The sequence below is a fragment of the Gracilinanus agilis genome, chromosome 4, assembly GCF_016433145.1.
Source record: "Gracilinanus agilis isolate LMUSP501 chromosome 4, AgileGrace, whole genome shotgun sequence".
In the NCBI taxonomy this organism is placed as follows: Eukaryota; Metazoa; Chordata; class Mammalia; order Didelphimorphia; family Didelphidae; genus Gracilinanus; species Gracilinanus agilis.
Genome location: NC_058133.1, coordinates 155,632,318 through 155,656,045, shown reverse-complemented (window position 1 = coordinate 155,656,045; position 23,728 = coordinate 155,632,318). Strand labels below are relative to the sequence as shown.

The 23,728-nt window shown below is 39.1% G+C and overlaps 1 protein-coding gene across 2 annotated transcripts in view; it reads right to left on the bottom strand.

The window, feature by feature from the left end:
• Nucleotides 1-2,257: 2,257 nt before the first annotated feature.
• Nucleotides 2,258-23,728, bottom strand: part of SIPA1L2 (signal induced proliferation associated 1 like 2) — a 126,774-nt gene continuing 105,303 nt past the window's right edge. The window contains exons 17-21 of one of the 2 annotated variants that reach the window (XM_044673060.1): nucleotides 15,506-15,637; nucleotides 6,558-6,611; nucleotides 5,833-5,956; nucleotides 4,044-4,125; nucleotides 2,258-2,523 (exon numbers count right to left, since the gene is read on the bottom strand). In XM_044673060.1, coding sequence (XP_044528995.1) covers nucleotides 2,377-2,523; nucleotides 4,044-4,125; nucleotides 5,833-5,956; nucleotides 6,558-6,611; nucleotides 15,506-15,637 — 539 coding nt within the window. In that variant the 3' untranslated portion in view covers nucleotides 2,258-2,376. The remainder of the gene's footprint in view (nucleotides 2,524-4,043; nucleotides 4,126-5,832; nucleotides 5,957-6,557; nucleotides 6,612-15,505; nucleotides 15,638-23,728) is intronic. The other variant, XM_044673061.1, reaches the window with a different exon arrangement.

The following is a 23,728-nucleotide window of genomic DNA, read 5'->3' as shown; positions in this document are numbered from 1 at the left end:
GGATTTGCTTGGATCTTAGTGGTCAGGAACAATAGGATGTTTATGCCACGGACTCTGGCAAATAAATCATTTACCATTTCCCTACTACCTGAGGACCACAGGTATATATTTATCCCTTTTCTTATCTTGACACAGAACTTGAGAATCATTGTTAGGCCCAGTTATCCCCAGGCTAGACCAGTGAAGGGGTTTTGTTCCCCAACAAGAATTTTCCGGCACCTCCAAACACGTAGTACTTTTTAGGTTTGCAAAGTCCTGAGAAGTAGAGGGTATCATTATCATCATCCCAATTTTACAAATGAGGAAACTGAGGCAGAGTGAGGTTAAGAGACTTTCCTAGGATCACACAGCTAGGAAGTTGTCTTAAGTCATACTTGAATTTAGAATCCTGGTCTGGTGTTCTCCCCACTGCACCACCTTTTTCATATTGAAACTGTACAGTTTATTCTCGACTTGCTTTTTTTCATCAGTTTTCTAGGAGGATGAATAAAAAAACATGGTTTCCAATTTTCTGTAGTTATTTCAGAGAATCTAAAAAAATATGATATTCGTTAAGAAAAATACAGCAGTTAAGTGTGAAGTTTCTCTTAGGATTGCTAGGTTCCTTCAAAGCTCAGTTCAAATGCCATCACCTATAGGAGGTTTTTCCTATTTTCCTCAGAAGCTAATGCCTCTCTGCTGAAATTTATTCTACATTGGCTTTTTCTGCATGTTGATGTATTTATCTGGTAACACACTGTCTTCCCTAGCAGAACCTAAGCTTCTTGAGGACAGAGCTCTTCTTTATCTCTGTACTGATACCCTCAGTACTTTGCACATAGATGCTTTGCCATTCATTCGTTCATTCTTTCACTCATTCTTACATGCATTCAATTCAGAAACTTTTTATTTTCTCAGGTCTGAGGAGAAATAATTTGTGGAAACAGGCTGCTCTAAATCAGTAAAAGACTGAGAACTTGAGATCCTTCAGCAACATTGCCAGGGGAAGGGGGGGGGGAGAGTTGGGTTGGTAAGTCATGGATAAAGAAATGAGTGATCTTATGGGGACCTGTAATCAATAAATTCCCTTACTGACAGATTTCTGAGAAAGACTATTTTGTCCCCAGCAGGAAAAATAAAAATTAAAAAGGCAGAGTCCACGTCCACTTGGGTATATTCATTTGTTGGTTTTTTAAAACATTTATTAAAAAAGCAAAAGGTATGTTCCTCTCAAATAAAACAATTAAAAATGGTAAAGCAGTAACAAACAAATTGTATACTAGCAGCATCCAATTGTTAGAATTTTCCCTCAACTCCTCAAGTCGTCTTAGCAAGTTCAGTGATTTTCGAGCTTGCTGCTAACTGCCCTCATCATCATAGTGCAGATAAAATCAAACTTTATAAAATTAACATTTTAAGGTTAAATAAGCTTAAATAAGGGTGTTAAATACAAGACACTTGATCAAAGCTTCTGTACAAAGATAAACAAATTTTGGCATTGGACAAGGGAATTTCGTTGGCTCACACCATCCGTGAGTTTCTCCTAAGTAAGTGGTATTGTACTTGTCTGTCTTCCCACCCCCCCAAAGTGAAGCAACTATACAAAAGTGAGCTAAGAGTTGAAGCAGACTACCCAGTGAGCCATTTACAAGGCATGTGTAGCTTAAAAAAAAATCAAAACACTGTTAATATTCAGGCACCATTTGTTCCTGCAAATAAATAAATCTCTAATGTAACTGCATCCAAGCTAGCATTAAACATATCAGTGCTAACTTTTGATTTTTCAACACAGCTTTTGTGACAATTCACTATACCTCCATTCTTATTGCTATGACAATGTGATTGTGGAAATTGAACTACTGTACAGCCAAAAAAATAGAGCACCTTTTAACTTTAAAGTATATGTCTGGTTATTTGTTTTTGTGGGTTTTTTTTCTCTTTTTTTTTTTTTTCTCTTTATCTTACAATACTGAATGAAGCCCAGGTTACTGTCAATTTTGCTTTAACTTCTCCACTGGGTCCTCCGAAATACGAGAAACCAAACCTAAACTGTCTTTCCCTCTTGAGGTAAGCCCAAGCACCGTATTAGTAAATTTAAATGAGAGAGGTCTAAAACTGACACCGGGAATTACATTCATCTTCAAGCCAGGAATTACATTCATCTCCACACGCGTGTCTGCTGCTTTCTGCTGTCTTAAGACGGCTACCACGAAGAAGGTCCATCCCTCCCCCCCACCCCACCCCCCACCCCGATCTTGCCTGGATGAATGGCGTTGGACAGAGCGGAAATAGCGGAAACATCTAAAAACTGATTGTGAGCACAGTTAAAAATCAGATTTTTGCTACTTCGGATGGGCAGGGGCGCCCAACGGCGGCCCCTGGCTAGAGAGCTGGGAGTTAAGATTTCTTATCGATGGTATTGAAAAACCATTCCGTGAATTTTCTCAGTTGAGCCGCTGCCGTCTGGGATTCTTCCTGAAGGCGCATGTTGTCCTGTCTCAGGTGCTGAACTTCAGCCTGGAGGACGGCCTTGTCTTGCTTTTCCTGTGGATGGTAGAAAAAGCCATTGAGTCAGTGGAAACAGCCAGGAACGTCCTCGATCTTGCTCTGGACACTGCATCTGGGAAGGATCATGGCCCGAGGACTGGGCCAAGAGGTGGCCTGACTCGGTACTGTCCCACCAATCAAGCAAGAGGGAATCCCACTCTATCCCCCAGGTTCCACTTTGTCCTCCGCAATGGGAGGAATATTTGTGAATTTTAGTTGCTTTTTTCAAATATTCCATTTTTAAAAAATTCCTCGAGCTATAAAATGAGGCTGTAATAAGAATAGGAAAAGATCTAATGTCTTAAAACTGTATGAGCCTTTTTTATATCATGAACAATCTATCGAACCCTACAAAATTAGGAGCAGTGCAGTGAGGGCGATAAAATAAATACTTGGGCGTTTCATTCCCGCTTCATTTGCTATATTCTGTTTTCACAATGACCCTCCCCACAATATATACACAGCTAAAATATTTAGGATTTTATGAGCTTCACCTCACACCCTTTAAAAGCTGTTCTGTTACCCAACTGGGGCAATATTCTTTTTTCTTTTGAAAGGAGAGAGATTAATTCTTAATCTGGGGAGGTGGGGAAGGGATGGGACACAGCTTGGGAGACAATGGCTGGTCACAATCATTACCAAAAGAAATAAGTTCTAATTCTAACACTGATTTATTTCTATACGGGGAAAGCGAATGCCTCCTGTGCCAAGCTCAAGGTGAGGGCTTTGAGGGTGTGAGAATTATAATTAATATCCAAATATCTCCAAATATTATATTTAACAAGACTTATTAATAATAATTAAACTAAAAAAGCTAGAGTAAAAGGGCAGCCAACCAAGCCACCTTTGTGGGAAAAGAGGGAGCGAGAGGCGAAGTTACGGCCAACTAAGCAAGCCTGCAACTTGGGGATGAAGGGAAAAGGATGCTGGGTAATGAAAAAGAATTCTGGGAGCTGGAGTCCAAAGGTTCAAGATTTCTAATTAATACAAGAGTCTCGAAGATGCTCGCCAAGCAGGATGGTGGAAGCTCAGCATTCCCAGGCCCCTGGGCAAGTCCCCAAGGGACAAGAGGCAGCTTTGATGAATACTGGTTGAATTGGGATGAAAAAATGCTAGATGAGTGAAAAGGGCTGGGTCATGACTCAATCTCTAATAAGGGGGCCTTGGCTACTGGCAGGGCTTATTGCTTCTTAGAGTCCAGGCCTCAGATTTCTCACCTTTTTTCTCACTAAAGATAAATCTTAGATGGCTTCTCCTCACCCTCAAAGGGGGAAAAAAATATCAGTGCAATTTAAAATGATGGAAAACTTAAAACTGCACTAAGCCTGTTAGGACAACCTGTATATTGATTACTGCCGAGCGTGAAAGGGGTTGTAGAAAGAGTCCCAAATATTAATTAATCCAATCCATGTAACACTTATTAAATGCGTGGCATGCACACAAAGCCCTCTGCTGTGTGTATTTTACAAATTAGCATTGTTGGGAATAACACGGGAACCAGCAAGAGACTGTTTTACCTTGCGGAGGTCAGTCTGAAGTTGTCGAAGAATCAATTCTAGCTGATTCACTTTTCCGGTCAAAGTCGATGGGGAGCGCTCCCTACCCAATGATACAAGAGTAAAAGACGGCTGAAGTCAAATGTTAATGTTCGAACATTATTATTTTTTCTTTCTTTTCTTTTCTTTAATTTATATGATTATAATCCAGGCCAAAAAGAAAGAAAAAAAAGTGGTTCTGGGCCAACCAGGCTCATAAAGAGAAAACATAACTGTTCTTTTTTTTTTTCTGCCTAAAAATTTGCCCAGGGTTTTTAATCTATTAAACAAGTATTCATCTTTTCTTCAAGTAGCAAGTAGTTGGGAAGGAAGCTGGGGAGCTCAGTGAACCCTTACTTCAGGATCACATAGACTTAGAGCTAGAAGGGCTTTTAAGGACCACTGATACAGTCTTCTCTTTTTACAGAAGAGGAAACTGAGGCAAAGAGAGACAATGTGACTTGTCCAGGGTCACAAAGTGCCTATTAAGTGTCTGAGATGTGATTTCCTGAATCTGAAGGGGCTTGGAGTCAGGAAGACTTAGGGGCTTCAGTCTCTTAAATTGAGTTCTTTTTATTTTATTTTTTTATTTTTGTATTTTTTTAAGACTCTAAACTTTATTTTATTAAGAAAAATTTTCCATGGTTATATCATTCATATTCTTTTCTCCCTTCCTCCCACGCCACTGCCATAGTCAACGTGCAATTCCACTGGTTAACTTGAGTTCTTAAAGCTAGAGAAATGGAATACATGTGGAAACTATCCTCTGGCCTGGATGGAGCCACTTTCCTTCTCTCCTACTCCCTGGCTCCATCAGTGAGAATGTAATGCCAATGCTGCCTCACTTAAATTCAAACCCTGCCATTGGTCCTTGTCAAAAATGAGGTACCCAAACGACAATGCAACTTAAAGGAAAAATCCTGGCTGGGAATGGGATTCCAAACACCTTCCGGATCCTGGACCCTCAGGTGGTCAACTGGAACCTCATGAGAGATTCTGAATTCTTTTCAGGTGATTTCTGAGCCAGCTATGGTTGAGATGTCCTCTCCCTGAAGTCTACTATGAGTTCCAGAGCAGAAAGTGTGCTGGTAAAGATTCAAAAACTGGTTCTCCAGGGGAAGAAAAAAAAATTGTACAGATGGCACATTTTTAAGTCTAATCTGCCTTATTAGCATTTTGTCCAATGCATGTCTAAGTTTAGGCAATTAATCAAATCAAGCTCTGATTGTATCATTTGTTGATTTCTGAAGAGGTAAATGCTCCCTGTGAAAATTTTAAAATTGGCTCTTATTAATGGGTTCAAGATGGCGGCACACTTCTGGAGGGCAGTATACCCAGGATTAGTGTCCTCTTCTCAGCTTTACTAAAGGACTTTATGGATGGTACTGTCTTCTCCCTTTCTAAGGATACTGCGGATTATTTTTAAAATGAAAAGCATCCCTTCCTTATGAAAGACTTGAAGACTCTTTATTTTGAATGAAAACCTTCCTTGCTCAAGGAGATTTTTTAAGAGAAGAAAATAAATAGGTTTACACTCAATGTTCTTGTTAGGCTACTGCTTTGTGAGGGAGATGTTCAAGATTTCTTTTTTTAAAATGGGAGAAGAAAACCAGCTGGGCTTACTTTAATTAAATACACACACACACACACACACAATCATGCCTTCTAAACCAAAACCAAAATGGATTAACAACACAGTAAAAAGACTTGTCTCTGTCCCCTCTCCTCCCTTCCCGTGCCTAGTGTCTATTCCCTGTAAAAGCTTACTTACCCATCTGTATCCATGAAATCTTTCCCATTGCCTGGGTCTACACATAAAGATAACTCTTGGGTTCCCTCCAAGCCCTGCATATGCTGCATATCTGTCAGGGTGCAGAAAGATGCTACTCTTTGATCTAGAGAGAGAAAAAAAAAAAAGCACAAACACAAGGCTTTTGATGAGCTATAGTCAAATCAGGCAGCATTTCCTATTGAAAATGAATTCACAGGCCAAAGTTCAAACAGTTGGCCTAAAAAAAAAAAAACAAACAAAACAAAAGCCCACAAACTAGTTCTGGTTAAAACCAGGCAAGCTATCGCACATCCTGAAAACATTAGGGTTGGCTGTCTTTGCCAGGCAGGCCGGTAGATGCATATCAGAGCTATGAGGGCAGGACGAATGTCGCCAAACTGCTTTCTGAAATCCAAAGAGGGCTCAAAGGGTTCCGTTTTTGTTTTTTTTTCCCATGAAATTAATTTGTTTGCTCATTTGTTCTGTTCATGCTCATTTAAAAAGTAGAAGGTTGGTCTTCCTTACAATGCCCGACGCCCCCCGCCCGCCCCCAAAATAAAACCCCCAAACGGAGAGACACTTTGAGCCACAAAGAGCAGGGCCCACCTTCCCCTCGGCTCCCCCTACCCTCGGAGCTCCGATAACCATGCAGACGTGCAGACATAAGAAATAGAAAGGAAAGTTTACGAAACGTCATGAGCCAACGATCAACCCCAGACCATCACCTAGATAGGCCGTGTGGTGACAGAGCAGACCAAGCTCTTCATCTGAGTCAAGACCTGTAATAAGATTTAGAATTTTCCTATGAACAAGATCTCTCTAGACCCGAGAATCTCTGGAGCCCGCAGGAGGCTCGGATAATTGTCATGTCAAATGCAAATCATGCTCATTTAAAAAAAGAAAAAAAAAGATTCCAAGGAGCCCTCCGTGCTTGTGATGCTCGCCGTGATGCTTTTATTCCAGATTCTGTGCCTGCCTGTTCTACTCCAACATACCATGACATATCACAGAAGATTCAGGGCACACCGTGCACACACACACATACACACACACACACACATTTTTATGCAGAAATCAGGGAGTAGAAAGCAGGTGTATTTATGCTGCTGCAAACTTTCTTATGTGATCTGATTAATGGCCAAGAAAAGATATTTGGTTGCGAGTCGGTGGTTCTCTGCTCTTAATTTATTCCCACTCTACCTTCCTCCCTGGCTGCTGAACGAGCACTCCTAATGAGACCTCTGACTTGTTGGGTTTGTGGAGGGTCACAAACTTTTAGTTAATTAAAATGGATGGCCATGTCAAAGGGTGCTTGTAGCCGGTGTGGCCACCCAAGGACCCGAAAGCTGCTAATAACGCAGCGCTGTGAACACAGCAGGCAGGAACACATGCCTGCTGACTGAGAGAAAGTTGTGCAAAGGGCAGGCAGAACCATTAATATAAAATAACAGATTTCCAAATAAAGGGTGAGTTCCTCCTTCTTTAAAATGACTTCTAAAACCAGAACTCCATGTCAGCCTTGGCTATCTATGTGTGTCAATCATTTCAAGTCCATTTCTACATTATGAGAGCTTCCTACAAAGTCTCGATTTAAGAATGGCTATTTTTAAACATCAGTTTCTTTGGAAAAATGAAAAGACAGGTTCTGTGGTTTCTAACTTGATACTGGAAGCCATTTGGCTTCTGTAGATCATGAGAATGATATTTCTAGGTGAATAATAAATGCACAATGTTTGTAATAACCAAGGTAAAATCTGATTCTTTTATAATACAATGATAATAAAGCTGAGATCAAGCTATTCTATCATCACCAAATGTACTTTACATCTCAGAATGAATATAAATGAGGAGAAAAGGAAATGGCATCTAGCAGAGTGTGTGAATAACAAGATGATTCTTACACCAATGTACCTCTAATGCATTATATGGAATTTAAAAAAAAGAATATGACTGAATCACTCATGTTTTCTGCTTCTCAATACTCAAAATAGATCCTTTAATTTGAGGTGTTTAAGAGATGTCCTAGAAGAAAGGGCCATTTGGTTTAAATGAAGATATCCCCAAAGAGTAAGAGATGAGAGTCAAAAAGAGGAGTAGTAGGGGGGCAGCCCAATGAACACCTTGCATTTGGGCTAGGATGGACACCTCCAAACTAGGGCAATCCCTGAATCCCTGTATGAAAGGGCCAAGTTTGGGATCCCTCACCAATGAGGCAGGATTAACACCTCCAGAGTGGGACTGGGAAGGGAAAAGGAAAGGATACGACCATGGAGGGTGACAGAGAACCTTATCTGGAAGATAATGTTCATGATGGTCTAGGACTCAGATCTGGGCAACTTAGGCATAGTTCAAGGATTATTAGGGTATTTGGTTAAGATGAAGGGTCTCGATCACTCAGATCAGATGAGAGGTGATGGCCAGAATGGCTCAAAGATTTTATTGCGGGGTGGGAATAGGGAGACAGAGTGGGGAGACTCTATTGGGGCAGGAAAATGGGCTTCTATACCTTGAGATTATAGGCCAGAGATTCCTAAAGTGGGTGCTACCACCCCCTGGTGGGTGCTGCAGCAATCCCGGAGAGCAGTGATGGCCACAGGCGCATTTATCTTTCCTATTAATTGCTATTAAAATGAAAAAAAATTAATTTCCAGGGGGCTAAATAATATTTTTTCTGGAAAGGGGGTGGTAGACCAAAAAAGTTTGGGAACCACTGCTATAGGCTGAGAGAAAACAATGAGGCAGAAATGTGGAAGTTGCCAGCAAAGAATGTTTCCAAGCATAAAAATGTTTCTAGATGTGAAGGGATTTTAGAAAAGGGTCAGGGCAGAAAGTAAAGGTTAGTACCAGGCTGGAAGAGAGACCATGAGTAGGGAAGAGGTGTCCTGTTGGATAAAGAAAGACTGTTCCTAAAAACAAAACATAACTTGAATTTCCTCCTTCCCACACAGAGAATAGCAGTGAAGCCCCACACCATGCCATTCTATCACCACTGGGAACACTTTCCATCCTACTGTGAATATAAAGGAAGAAAGGTGATGGCACATTTCTGAGAGAGAATGAATGACTGAATCTATCACTATCACAATATATGCAAATTTAAAATTTTGACAGACATGTTTTCATCACATTAAGAATGACTTTTACATTAACAAAATGTATTTGGGGCCCAAGTAATCACAGTAGGATCACAGAACTAAAGGGAGAACCTGAAGAGACCCATGATCATCTAGTTCAACCTCCACATTTTACATTTTTTTAACACACATTTTTTATTTTAAACATTTTACAAAAGCAACTGAATTTCAGAAAAGTCAAGTAATCAGCTTAAGGTCATGTCGGGTGTACAAAGTAGCAGACCCAGGATTCAAATGTGGGTCTCAAGCTCCGATCCTATATTTCTCTTCATGGATCACACTGCCTCCCATGATTCAAAGTATCGATCAAAAAGAATTTGATCAAGAACAACAAAAAAAGGTTTTATCTCCTTCGTATTGTATATTTTCATTGTAGCCAATAGAGATGTTTCCAGGTGACAAATTAAATTCCACAGTGATAATTTCTTGAGGAAAAACAGAGCCTTTGTGGACAGAAAACTGAGAACCAGAAAAATTATTCCCCCATTTTCACTTTGGGGAATTATGAGATTTTGGAAGAGAATCTGACTTTGGACCTGTAAGATTTAGTAAATGACAAAATTAATGGCTTACTTGATGAAGGGATAGGGACTGGATTTTTACTTATCTAGAGAATTCCTGGATGAAAAAAAAGCTCTCTACCCATGCAGGTGAGCACCTTCTCTGCAATTTATCTCTTTAGAGAGTTGCCTAGACCACCGACAGTCACCCAGCTAGCATGTGCCACTGAACCCAGTTCTCTCTACACGAACATGCTTTCTGTCCACCTAGCTGCCTCTGATGAAGGGAACATTTAAGCACAGTCACTTCTAAATTACTTTTAAAAACAATGAGTCTACTTTATCCACAGCTTGTAGTGGGTCTGGGGCACCTCATGGATATAGTCTGAGAGGCACAGCAAACACCACCAGCCATTCCCTCCTTGGGGAGTGCAGGAGGGAAGCCAACCCTCCCCAGGTGTGAGGTCTGAGCTTAATTCACAAGGCCACCATCATGACAGCTACAGCCCTTCAATAATGCTCTGGTTCTCAGCATGATCAAAGAACCATCCAAGGCAAGGACAGACAGGAGTTCAGCGCTGCGACAAAACCATTAAAAATATTTTTCTTCTTAAATACCTTTGAAAACATGTCATGATAATTCATTTCTGACTACAAAGCACTCTGCCCATAGGAGGTATTTTAAATAAATGCTTGCTAAATTGAATTGAAAAGGAAGGACTATTTTTCGTAGAAAAGTTGTTTTTTTCCCAAATGAAAAATTATCTATCTCTTTTCAACCTAGATTGGGTTTAGTTAAGAAGAGAGAAGAGATGGCACAGTGGAGTGAGAAAGACTCATTTTCCTGAATTTGAATCTGGTCTTAAACACTTTCCTATTAGCCGTATGATCCTGGGCAAGTTATTTAACTCTGCCTCTGTTTCCTCATCTGTCAAGTGATTTCAAGATGGAAATGGCAAACTGCTCTGGAATCTTGGCCAAGAAAAAAACCCCCAAAACAGGGTCACCACAAATCAGACACAACTGAATAACAATCACCTCAGGCGAAGCAAAGGGGCTAGACCAAAAGTGATGAAAAACACATTGAATTCTCTTCCATTCCTCTAAAGAGAGAATTTTATGAATGAATACCCTGAGATCTATGAATCAAAGAAAAAGTGACTTTCTTACTACATTTAGGAAATGGAAAGTACTAGTAATGTGAGTGCACTTGTGTGATATAAATAAACAATTCACAGCTAACTTCAACTACTTAGCGAAGAACTAAGTGGAGTTTCTGAATCAAGAAGTCAATGCTGGCATACTTTCCCCCTCGTTTTTGTCATTAGTCAGCTTTATACACTTCCTGTCCTCTGAAAAATTATTTTGTTGTTGTTGCTGTTTAGTCATTTTCAATCAGGTTTGATTCTTCATGACCCCGTGGTGGGTTTTCTTGGAAAAGATACTTGAGTGGTTTGCCATTTTTTTCTCCAGCTCATTTTACAAAAGAGGAAACTGAGGCATGCGGGGTTGAGTGACTTGCCTGGAATCACTAGTGCCTTCAGGCCAGATTTGAACTCATGTTTTTCTGACGTCAGCCTTGGCACTCTACTGTACCTCCCATTTTAAAGATGGCACATTGGTTTTATTTATTATATTAAATATATATGTAGTTATGGGTATGGATACATATATTCAGGATACATATATTCAACATGCAAGAGAACTCAACCTTTTGGAGTACAGCACCGTAAGTAAACAAAAAAAGCACATTTAAATAGCTATGATAAAATCTCATATATTGTATTTTTTTAACCCTTACTTTCTGTCTTAGTAGAAATTCTAAGACAGTCTTTAAGTCTATGGGAAGGTAAGTGCTTTTTTTATTATTCATATATCATTCTTGTCAAATTAAGTATTTTAACCAATTTCAAAAAGTCTAACAACAATTTTAGGAAGAAAGCCATCACGGTCTTTCATTAAGCCCCTGACCATACTTCTATTTCAAATCTTTGACTACATAAAATCATTTTAAAATAGCATAGAATCTTCTTAAAGGTGACTCCCTTCATTTCCTTGGTTTCCTTAATAAGTGTCTGAGGCCAGATTTGAACTCTGGGAGACGAGTCTTGGTGATTCCAGGCCTGGCACTCTAACCACTGTGCTGCCCATTCATGCCTGTCTAGAAACACTCATCTGAAGACTGCCTCTAGGAATTCCTTGTTTCATTTAAAACACATCCCAAAGGACACCTTTTAAATAAAGCCTTTCCTCATGCCTCCAGCTGCTCCCTCCTTCTCCGGATGACTCTGCACCTTCTTATATTTTGTATATATTTATGTATGTACTTGGTGTCTCCTTTCATGGAATGAAAGGTTTTGGAGGGTAAGGATGGTTTCATTTGTTCTTCTATTCCCATCTCCTGACATGTGCTTGTTGGTTGATATGAAAACCATGGTAACAGTAAGATGATGACCCAACACAAACATTTTTTAAAAACCATAACAACATTTGGCATGGCTGAACTAGTTGTGGTATATGCTTGTCATGCTATAAAAAATAACAAACAAGATGATCACACACACACACACACACACACACACACACACACACACACACACACNAAACAAGATGCACACACACACACACACACACACACACACACACACACACACACACACACACACACAGAAACCCTGGAAAGATTTATAGGAAGTGATGCAAAGTAAAGTGAGCAGAACTTCATTTTATAGATGAGGAAAAAAAAAAAAAGAATATCTCTAAGATTTGAATCCTGATCCTCTGGCTATAAATCCAGGGGTCTTCCAATCATATAATGTTCTTTCCCAAAATGGGTCATATTTAAGAATAGACAGGACTTTCCAAACACCTTGGTACAGTTTTAAGCTTAGGAAAGTAGGAAATAGGATTTGGCATTTCCTATATTTCCTTTTAAAAGTGGATACTGACCAAAACACTAAGTTATTTGTTAACGTCCAGGTTTGGACATATTGGAATCAGATAGAAATCCAGCCCTCGGATATAATCTAAAATAAAGCTGATATTGGGGGGAAAAAAAAAAGGATTGCTCAAATACTCAGACCGTCTCATCTGAATTTTCCTTCAAATATAATCCTAAATGGCTATGTTATGATAGTGAAGATCAACAATGATTTCATATCTAGTTTTATCTAGTATCACTTTTTGTTCAAAGGTAGCAACATTTGATTTTTTCTTTAAATAATCAAATAGTATTTATTTAATTATATTATTAATTATATGTGAATAATTAATTAATTTAAAATTTTGGGGAGATAATTAATTAATTAGATGGTATTTTAAAAAAGAAAAATCCATTCCCATTAGTATCACCTAGAGTGTGAGAAGTGTAAGAAGTAGCTTGGCCAATTCCTTTCCTCATAGCAAAAATAATCCATTTGGAAAACAATCTTCCTAGAGCTTCTAGCAACCTAATAAGAACTCTACCCTTTTATTTAGTTTAGGGCCAACCCATAACTCTTAAACTCTGGTCTCCCTTTTAGAGAGGGAGGGAACCCTAATGATCTATTCCAATTCCTTCATTTTACATTTTATTTTATATTTATTAATTCATAGTAAAAGTCTCAAAAACAAAAGGCATTCAATTTTAATTAAAATTTTTTTTAATTAATTTAAAAAGGTATTAATAATACCACCATCATCATGAACGTTAAAGAATGCCAATGCCACCTCATGACAGATGGGACCCTATGTTCTTGGAGGCTATGCCAGAAAAGCTCAATTTTGGGCAGCTTTTGCCCAAGCTCAAAAGACTTCAGGTATAGTTCTTGAAGACCAGGAATTGGGAGCTCAACTCATAGATTTAGATATGGAAGGAAACTCAGTAAATCAACTAGCCCAACTTCCTCATTTGGTAGATGAGATAACTGAGGCTTAGGGAAGGTTAAGTGATTTTTCCCTAAGAAAAGACTGGGCCAGGATTTGAACCCGGTTCCTCTGATGCAGAAAGCCCATACTTTCTTGCATTTACTGTCAAAAATGCAGAGTAAGATGGTAAGCCTCAAGCTTTATACAAGTTCTAAGTGGCTGCCATAGAGTATTCCTCAGTAGATGACCCTTGAATAAAAGAGGAATCAGAGATGTGCTATCATGGTTCTACTGAAGAGATACCCCCATTTTGTGCTCCACTCCCACAGTGAAAATACCCTAGCTTTTTTTTTGTTAGATAGACTATTTATTATATATACAAACACAAATTTTATACATTATAAATAAATAGAATGGAATGAATTTTTGCACAGAGCAGATGCATAATAAATATTCACCAATTTCAGTTTGCTGAATTTGTTTTTCAGATTAGCTTTTAACTGATTTTAACAGCAATTCTGCCATTCACTGGTCTCCAAAGTCTAGGACAGCTCAAGGGAAAATGACTTCAACTATGAGGAAAGACTCCTAAACAAGCCACAAGCCATAGGTTTTTTTGTTTTGTTGGTTAAAAAAAATAGATCCTTTTTTCTTTTGATAATGCCAGAGTTGGAGCCTTGATACAAGGCGGGCTGCTGCATCCTGAAGCTCGCCAGGAGGAGGAGGACTTGGTAAGGCAGTGAACCAGGCAATTTGGGGCAGGCTGACTCCTATCAAGGGAGCAGTTATAACCCACATCCACTCTGCCAGGTTTCCCCCAGCCCTACCTGGACCACATCACAGCCTTGTCTGTCTTGAGTTAAAAAGGAGAAACTTGACGATGATCAGTACCAGATGGTGAAGGTCAGGAGGGCTGCCATTCAGAATTCTGTGGAAAGCCCTTGGGGAGAAGTACCTTTAGTCTTCTCTGTGATTGTCTTCACCATAAATTTTGCATACTATCCCAATATTTCAAATGTACCTCGGGGGCCCCCATAACCATTTTAGACACGGTAGGCAAGTGGAATTGCAAACTTAAAGCATCATAGCCTGGAAGACACTTTAGGGTTGATCTAGTATAAGTCTCTCATTTTACAAATAAGGAAACTGAGGCTCAGACATAGGAACTGATTTGCCTAGACAGTTACTAGAATAGGCACTTGGGTCTCCCCGGACTCCAAGAGCTCTGTGTTTTTTTTACTAATCCGTGTTACACCTCTAACTTCTGGCCCCTTCCTTTAGGGCAGGGACTCTGTCTCTCCCATCTGGGGAGTTGTGGAGAAGAGGAATGGGCTAGAAATGAGAACAAGTGTTGAGCTGAATGGGTACCATGGATCCTTGAAGGCTGGCTATGTACCCCTTCCTGATGAAAATTCTAGAAAACATGTTAATTCCTGCTGGTTTAGGCATCTTTCAAGTAATCCTCTGAAGAAGATCTGCCTGAAACCAATCAACAAACACTTATGAAGCAGCTACTAACGATATGGGAGCTGTGTGAGGAACTGGGTGAGGATCTCAAAACAAAAATCTCTGCCTCCAAGGAGCTCTGGGGATCCTATTATTTTGGGAGGAAGGAAAACACAAGTCCTGTAGAATGGTCCTATTCTCCCATGCCACTTCTGCCTATAGAAAAATCTCCAAATCTTTAAAGGAAACAGCAGCCACCTTCCATCAATTGACATGGGCTGAGGAGCCAAAAGAAGCACAATCACATCTGGGCAATGGAAGAGAATGCCAGAATTTCCCTGTCCATGCTTACTTTCCTTGAAAAAAAGAAAGACATTCTCTGCCTTACAAGTATAAAAACAATACCTACAGGATGGACTTTGAGTTCAGGAGACCTTAGAGATCATTTAAGTCCAAAACATGTGACTTTTTGGATGAAGAAAGTTAGGAACAGAAGAGGAAGTGACTTGTTCAACATCATTTGGAATTAAAAATCGAGGTCTTGCATCTCACCTGGTCTCCTTTTTTTCACTCTAATCTGCAAAGGCTCCCTAAGGAAACAACACTACACACATGCTTTCCCCTTTGAAAAGTACAAAAACTCTAGAGCTAGGCTAGAAAACGCAAGATCCTGATTCTAGGAAAGGTAGAGAAACACTCCATGGCATTAACAAAAGCAGCGATCTTTGGGCTGTTTTAGTCTTTTACCTTCAAATGCCCGTGCAGCATCCACAAGGTTGGACCAATCTAACCCTGTGGCAGTGTCTGGGAGGGGCATCAGACCTGGATCAGTGAATTTGGACTTATCCGATAAGGACCCATCGGAGAGCCAGAACTCATCTAAACAAAAAACAAAACCACAGAGTCAGTGATATCGCAGAGAACTCTCTATCACGTCATCCCCTTGGGAAATTCACCTAGACCACCTCCTTGTCTTCCCCCTTCAAAGACATCTCCCTGCCCTGGTTTAAAAAAAATTAAGCTTCTCATCACCCTAAGACACATAGAGCTAAAAATAGACTCAAAAAAGATTGGGGAAAGGCAGAAAACTGAAAGTTCACTAATTCAAGTGAAGTCACAGGAGAAACTACTGCAAAAAGGGAGTTAGCATTTAGACTAAGTATAGCATCAACATTTCGTGGTGATATTTTCCCCTGGAACTCTCTCCCTCAGAATGCAAACAAGTCCAACTACAAACAACTAGTTTCTGGCTCGAATGTCTTTCTTTTTCCTAATGCATAAAAGGCTTAGAAGGAAACGTCTTCTGAAAGTCCTACAGAAGAGCCCGCTGATCTAAGAAGAGACCCGAACAAATTGTTTATGAATGGAACCATGCTAGTTTCATTTAATCTTATAAATGTTTATTTGTTGGCTCATTCATTCATAAAAGTATAGATAGAAAGAGGACAATTTTACTGCAGAATAATACAAAAGAGGGAGACTGAAAAGTTACTCTATTTACTATATACCAAACCTGTGGTTTACTAAGCTTTCCTACATTTGTCCTAAATTAAGTGGCTTGATAATAACCAGTTATACCAGAAACACCTCCTACATATTCTACTTAATGATTTATCACTCTTCCTTTGTAGGAGTTGCAATTTCTTTAAAAATGATCCCGCCACTTTGTTGTTTATTATTATTATTATTATTATTATTATTATTATTATTATTATTACTACTGACAATGCTGAGCTCTACTTTTTTCCTTCTTCTTTTTTTTTTTTAAAAGCATTCTTTGGGTATTTTCCAGCAGACTTTGGAAGACCTTCAACTGGACCTTCCTTTGCTTTACAATTTCCATCCCACCCAAAAGGGCTACATGCAGATACTTGTGAATATTATTTGACTAATTAGACCACTCAAAATAATGACCACCTGGCTGACTGAGCTTGCAATTAAGGAAACTCAGGGCATAATTAACAAACTACACCTGTAATTTCTGCACCCACAATTTTTGAGTAGATGAGAAATTTTGGCATCTGAACCAAGCTAGAGTATTTGGAAAATTGCCCTTATAAGAGCTTTATTAAAAGAGCAGTGAACCTTTGGAAATGAGCTTTGATGTGATTTTTTTTGTAAGGATAGGCTGTTAGGGAGCTAAAATTAACTTTTATCCTCATTCAAAAGTCATAGATTTAGGCTTTCCTAACCTCTGTCACATTCAGATTTAAAAGGACTGTCAAAGGTAGTTGTTACACTATTCCCATTAAGCTATCTTTCTAATAATCTTATTAACATGACGCATTTTTGCCCTTGCTCCATTAGTCCTCATTTTGAGAGGAATAACAACGATAACATTTTTCTAGTGTAACCCTTCCTCCTCATTTTTTTTCGTGCTTTGATGAAACAACTACTGCTCCCAGAAAAGGCTTCTAACACGCGACTTTCTTAGTGCTTGGCCAGGGCAAAGAGGAGCTCAATTCAATCAGCAGCTGATTCCTACTTGCTGGGAATTGAAGGAGGGGAAAAAGCAGGGGAAAAGAGGAATATTAATAGAATTTGCTACCTTTCTCTTGCCTTAGAACAACTCAGGTATAGGAATGTTAGATGCTACCACTGTAGGCTTAATCCTTGTGAGAGGAGAGCTCAGGAGAGCTGGGGCAATAGCAGGTTCTGGCCAAACATGTTCCTCTCTGCTCTATTATATCACAAGCACATGTGCAGTTTTATACACATAGCACACATTTGTGTATAAAACTACTAATACTAGAGAAATTGATGCAGGAAAAGGAGATTTTAAATTATAATAATTTATTTTGCTATTGATTTCTGTGTAAAACCAGATGATTCTCTATAATTTAGTGAACAGGTGCAATCCAAATGTTCCTATAATTGTATCTCTTTCCCTTTTAGACTGTGAGCTCCTTGAGGGCAGGGGCTATCTTTTCTCTGTTTTTGTCATTCTTTTTTTGCTTAGCACAGTGCCTAGTACACAGTAAACATGAAGGGAAGGAATTATTCAGGTAAATTAAATGTTTCCACAAAGAGTTCATTTTCAAATGTTCACTAGGAAGTTCCAAGGCTCCCTTAAACTTAAATTGCATTAATGAGGAGGAAAATTCTTTGGGTTAAAACCAGATTTGGTCAAGAGATCATTTGAAGAGATCGTAGAGTGATAGCCAGGACTTTAAGGAGCCCTGAGCCATGATAAGTTAATGGTGGGACATGAAGGCTGTTGGGGAGTTCTGGCTTTGTCATTTCGGGTGCCATTGATAATTTGCAACAATTGCATTCATGGCTAGTATTTGTATAGGCCTCTGATCTCTGCAAGAAAGTTTTACAGATATTTGGAGATCTTCATCCTAGTTCTCTTGCAAGGCAGGGATGAACTCAACTGTCTGTAGCTTTAAGGAGGAGGACAGCCTTTCCTGTATACCCAATGATTGGCTCCCCTATTAACTGCTCTCAGTCTCCGGGGGGCCTTAAGGAATGGTGGGAAATCATATCAAGTTTATGGGGTCTGGGATCCTCACTCCATAAATCTGTCTGCCTCCTCCCACTTGCTGGCTGGAACATCGACTGAGGTATTGGTCACTGGGAAACCACAGCAGGGTCTGCCTTTTTTCCCCCCCCAGTTTTATCTCTCTGGACCATCACTGGAATGATAGCCAGGGGTTTTGCAACACTTCTGGCACCACTGTGTAGGTTAAAATTTGGATTCACTGTTCTTTACCAAGGGGTAAAAAAAAAAAAACAACTCCTGTATCAATACCAAACAACACCTAATCAACTAAGATCAAACTTAACTAAATTGTTTCCTAAATAATCCAAATTAGAAGTTATTTGTTTTCTTTTTTACTTGAATTCAGAGCGGTTAACTAAAACAAGTGAATTAAGCAAATCAAAACACAAGTTGAGGCTATTTTTGTCAATATACGGAACAGCTGCTTAAATCTTATATTCATGACTTGTTCTGTATTATATATAGAATAATAATAATATTTTACATGTGTCTTAATCGCATTCACATCTATTATCTGATGATAATCTCCACAAGAACAATTTAGATATTGACTGAACCTCTGATTCATTTGTAGAGGGAAATCCTCCCAAAAGAAACTCTCACTTCCACTCTCTACAAACTGATGATCTTAGGAACAGATAGCCTGGAGTACCAAGAGGTTTAGGGATCTGGCTGGAATCACCCAGCCGAGGTGGACTTAAACCCAGGTGTTCCCAGCTCTGACATCAGCTCTCTATTAGTTATGCTGCACTGACAGTCTGGAGGTCAAGGCAGGTAAAAAATCCCCACTTAATTGAAGAAAAACTGAGGCCCCTGGAAGGTTAATAAAGTGCCTTGCTTCAAGTTTTAAAACTTGCCACTGACAAATTCAAGAATGGAATGGAGGTCTCCTAATTTCCAGTCTTAAGACTGTTCATGGGAGGGGAAAAAAACAAGCTTTTATGAATGCCTATGTCCTGGCACGAAAGATCAGGTATTGTACAAATATTAACTCATTTGATAATTGTTCTACAAGGTTACTGATGAATCTTTAGTTACAGATAGCTAGTCAGTCTTCCAACCATAGCGAATGGGAACTTTTAGTCACCCTTAAACTTAGTGACAAAAGGCAAACAAAAATTCCATATTTTTCTAGGACAGTTCCAATTTTGATAAAATAAAATAAAATAAAATGTACTTTTAAAATGAGTCCTTGCAAAAGGACTATCGTGCACTCGGATTTTTGGCTTGGAAAAATATTACTTAGTGGGAGTCGGGGATGTTTGATTGGACGGCCGAGGGTGCATAAGAACTAAGGAAGAGATTTAAAGTGTTCAAAGACAACTGACCAAAGTACAGTGACTAACCCAAGACATTCAGACTTCTGAGGTTAGAATGCTGAAGGAGCTCTGGATGTACAGCCAGTCACCTGTCTAGGCCAATCATGAACGGATGCTTGGTGAGGAGAGAAAAACGCTGACTCTAATGATTTATAGTTCTGCGCTTTCTGGAAGCTTTAGAGTCGAGGGGTTCCTCCCTTCCACCCCCCAAGGGGTTTGGTACAACTCCAGAAAATGAAATCGTTAACTATTAAACCAACTGGCAGAGAGGAATGTAATCCCCCTACTTTGGAAGGGTTGTTTCCTCTTCTCTCCCTGCCTATTGTTTCTATTCACGTCTGGTGTGGCTCCAGCTTGGAGTTCTGCTCAACAGTTCATTGATTTTTTTTTTTTAAGGAAATGCTAGTGTTTTGCAGGTCTGCCAAATCTCCCACCCCACCCCCCTGCCCTACTTCTTGGCATAGTGACATGGATTCTGTGGCTTCCTGGTCTATTTATAAATGTCCCCCACACTCATAGAATCCATCTTTATTAATTCTGACTTTATTATTTTTATTATTATATTAGTATTCATATAACAAATACGGAACAATTTTCTTGATAAGCATTTCCTGGTAGTCAAAGAGACCTCAAATTTTACAATCACTCTCTAGAAACTCAATGACACTTAATAAAACTAAAATTCAGAATAGGCAGAGGAGAGTGAGAAACTCCAGATTACAGCAAAGAAATGATCCAACCAGACCAATGCACTGTCTCAATGCACAGGGACATTTTTAGAAGGGCATGGTTGTCCTCCTTGACACCAACCTCAAAGCCGGAAGGAACTATTCCAAAACATCTTCAACCTTTCTTTTTTGTTAATGGCCAGCAAGTATCAGTGAATTTAGCTCTAACTTTATCAAGCCTATTTTTGTTTTTAGCCAGTTGCATCTCTCGTTATGTAATAAATTCTTTAGTCTACTAGCTCTGAGTACATTAAAAAAATCCTCTTTCAGAGGTTCTAGTACTGCAGGATTTATTGCACAAGTCTATCCTGCATGTTAACTGTGTTCTCTATATGCCTTTGATCCTGTCTCCTTAATTCTGGTCTTTAAAAACTGAAGAAACAGTATACCTTTCACTCTGTCTTCATACAAAAAAAATTAAATCAAGTCCCATCGAATTATTAAGGCTTAAGACTACTGCAATTTTTTCCCACTGCTTAGAATTTCACAGCATGATCAGGGGTTGACTAGTTTTGCCAAATCTCATGAAGGTCCCTTGCGAACATGCACTTTTTATATCACTTGTATCTGAATTAATTTCTGAAACAGAGAAAGTCTCGATTCTCAATTACATGACTTGTAATTGAGTGACCTGTCATGGAATTCCCCTAATACAGTCCATCCAGGATAGAATTCTTATGAGGAACACAAATACCGGCTTAAATGTAATGACAGACCTAATGCAGAACGTTGAATCACTGTACCTCGAAAAGTCAAACATATACTGATCTGGCACAGTTCATTTACTTCAAAAGATACACATGAATTAAAAGCATGAACTTCAAAATCCTCTAAAGATAGGTTTAATACTCAGAGTTCAAGAGACAGGAACAGTGTGAAACCAATGAAAAATTTTAAGTTAATATTTCTGTAAGCAAAGCCTCTGCTATGAGGAGAATAAGTAGAAATAGGCACAGGAGAGCCTTTTCAGTGGTTATTGATTGATTTTTTCCCCCCGGTTGGTTATGAGTGGCTTGGTTTCTAATAGTTTCTGAGTTTTTATGTTTCTGAGAAGACCAGTCTATTGGAAGCTATTTCTCCTGATTCCCCTCACACTATAAAAGGAAGGGCATCCTAGGTACCTTCCAGTTCCCAGCTTCAGGGAGGTTTAATATTCCATACATGATTATGGATTTAAAGCTGGAATGACCCTTTTTTACATCACTCCTCAATTTTTTTTCTTCTGGATGCATTTTGGTATTCTATACCACCAGGTTTTTTTTTTTGAGAGAAAATACGGAAAAGTTCTGCCACAGGGGGCTTTCCAATGTTCAAGAGGGAAAAAAAGATCCCGTTGTATGAAGTTTGATTAATTTTTTCATTTTTATTGACTCACTAAGAAAAAGAAACAGAAAAGATGGTTTGGGACAGTGGCTAAGGTTAGTAGTATTTTAGTGGGAAGCCTATTTCTCTGCCTCTGTCGTTTGGAAACAATAAAGCAGCAGAGAATGAAGATGCAGTGGTGGGTAGGTAATGATTTTAACCAACACACACACACACAGGTTGGCAAAGAACTCCTCACAGCAACCCACAAGATGCACACCATGCACAAATGATCATAAATATGATATAGATGAGGAAGTGAAGGCTCACAGTAACTTGACCATATTTAGACAGCCAAAAAAAAAAAAGCCAGAGAGATTTGAACCCAGATCTTTGAGGTTCAGAGTCCAAACTCTCCACTCCATCTATAGCCTGCTAGTTGGCCTCCTTGCTTCAAGTCTCTCTCTCACCACCATCTATTCTAAGTGCTTCCTAAAGTACAAGTTTGATTAGTCTATAAAATTCAGTGAATCCCTGTCATCTCCAGCATCAACTATGAAATCTCCTGGTTGCCTTCATACTCTGATCCCTTCCTACCTTTCCAGCCTTCTTGCATCTGCCCACTTTATATTATTGTTGCTGTTGCTATTTAGTTCTTTTTCAGTCTTATCAGACTCTTCATGACCCCATCTGGGGTTTTCTTGGCAAAATTATCAGTGGTTTGCCATTTCCTTCTCTGGTCCATTTGAGAGATGAAGAAGCGGAGGTAAACAGGATTAAGTGACTTGCCCAGGTCACACAGCTAGTAGGTATCCTGAGGCCAGATTTGAACTCCAGAAGATGAGTCTTCCTGACTCTAGGGCCATTGCTCCAGCTGCTCTTGCATAAATACGATCAAGTGGACTGGTCTACTGCTAGTTCCTTGCAATCCATGCTCCATTTCCCACCTCTGGGCATTTTCCCTAACTGTCCCTCATGTCTAGCATTTTCTCACTCTTGGTTTCCTTCAAGTCCAAAATAGAATCTCAACTTCTATAAGAAAATTTCCCCTTTCACACTGGGGTCTTCCTTCCCTCTACCAATTGCCTCCAAATGATTCTGTCTATGTCTCCTTTGTACATAATTATCACCCTTCCACTGGATTATGAGCTCCTTGAGAGAAAAGGTTATCTTTTGGCATCCTTTGCATCCCCAGCACTTTTGGCACAGTGCCTGGGGAAATAGTAGATACTTAATAAATGTTCATTGGCTGATTGATTGACCATATTATCTCTCTATAGCATGAAACAGTCACAATTAAAAATCTTTAAAATATCATTCCAAAGCTTCAGACAATGTTTGAAACAAAGTAGCAGAATCTGGATCCAAGTGACTGTATATTGTATGCTTTATATCAAGAAATTGGCACCAGACTATGAATTCTTCTTGACTACAGTAACTCACAAAATTTAGATACTAAAATTCCATATGGATAATTTATGGCAGGCTTAAGATCTTTGATCATGGAAAGAATATCCTCTTGATAATCAAAATTAAAAAAAGGTCTTTTAAAAAAATGCTGAAGTACTATGGTGAACTAAATGAAGATGACATTAAGAACCATTTAAAGGCAATCTTCTTTGGAAAATATTAGGATATTTGGCCCTAATTATCAAAACCTTACTTTATTGTGATCCAGGAATAGTTGTGTTACTGTCATTTACATAAATGAATCTTACAATATTTAGAATTATTATGCCACTAAAATAATAAATTAGGAAACTTCAAAGGGAGACAAAGATTGTTTTCATTTAAAGCTTAAAATAATAAACATAGCTAGAATTTATCTAGCTGCTTTAAAGTTTGCAAAGTACTTTACATATTATCTCATTTGATCCTTACAACATCCCTGGGAGGTAGATGCTATTATTATCCATATTTTACTGAGGAGGGAACTGAGGCAAAGGGAGGTCAGTTAACTTGCCCAGGGTCAAATAACCAATGAGTGTCTGAAAATGGATTTGAACTGAGCTCTTCCGCACTCTTGGTTCAGTGCTCCATCAACCATATGCCCTAGCTGCCTCACTAGATGTTCGAGTAGATTTATCATTTCATTGAGTTCAAGAGTTTTGTATGC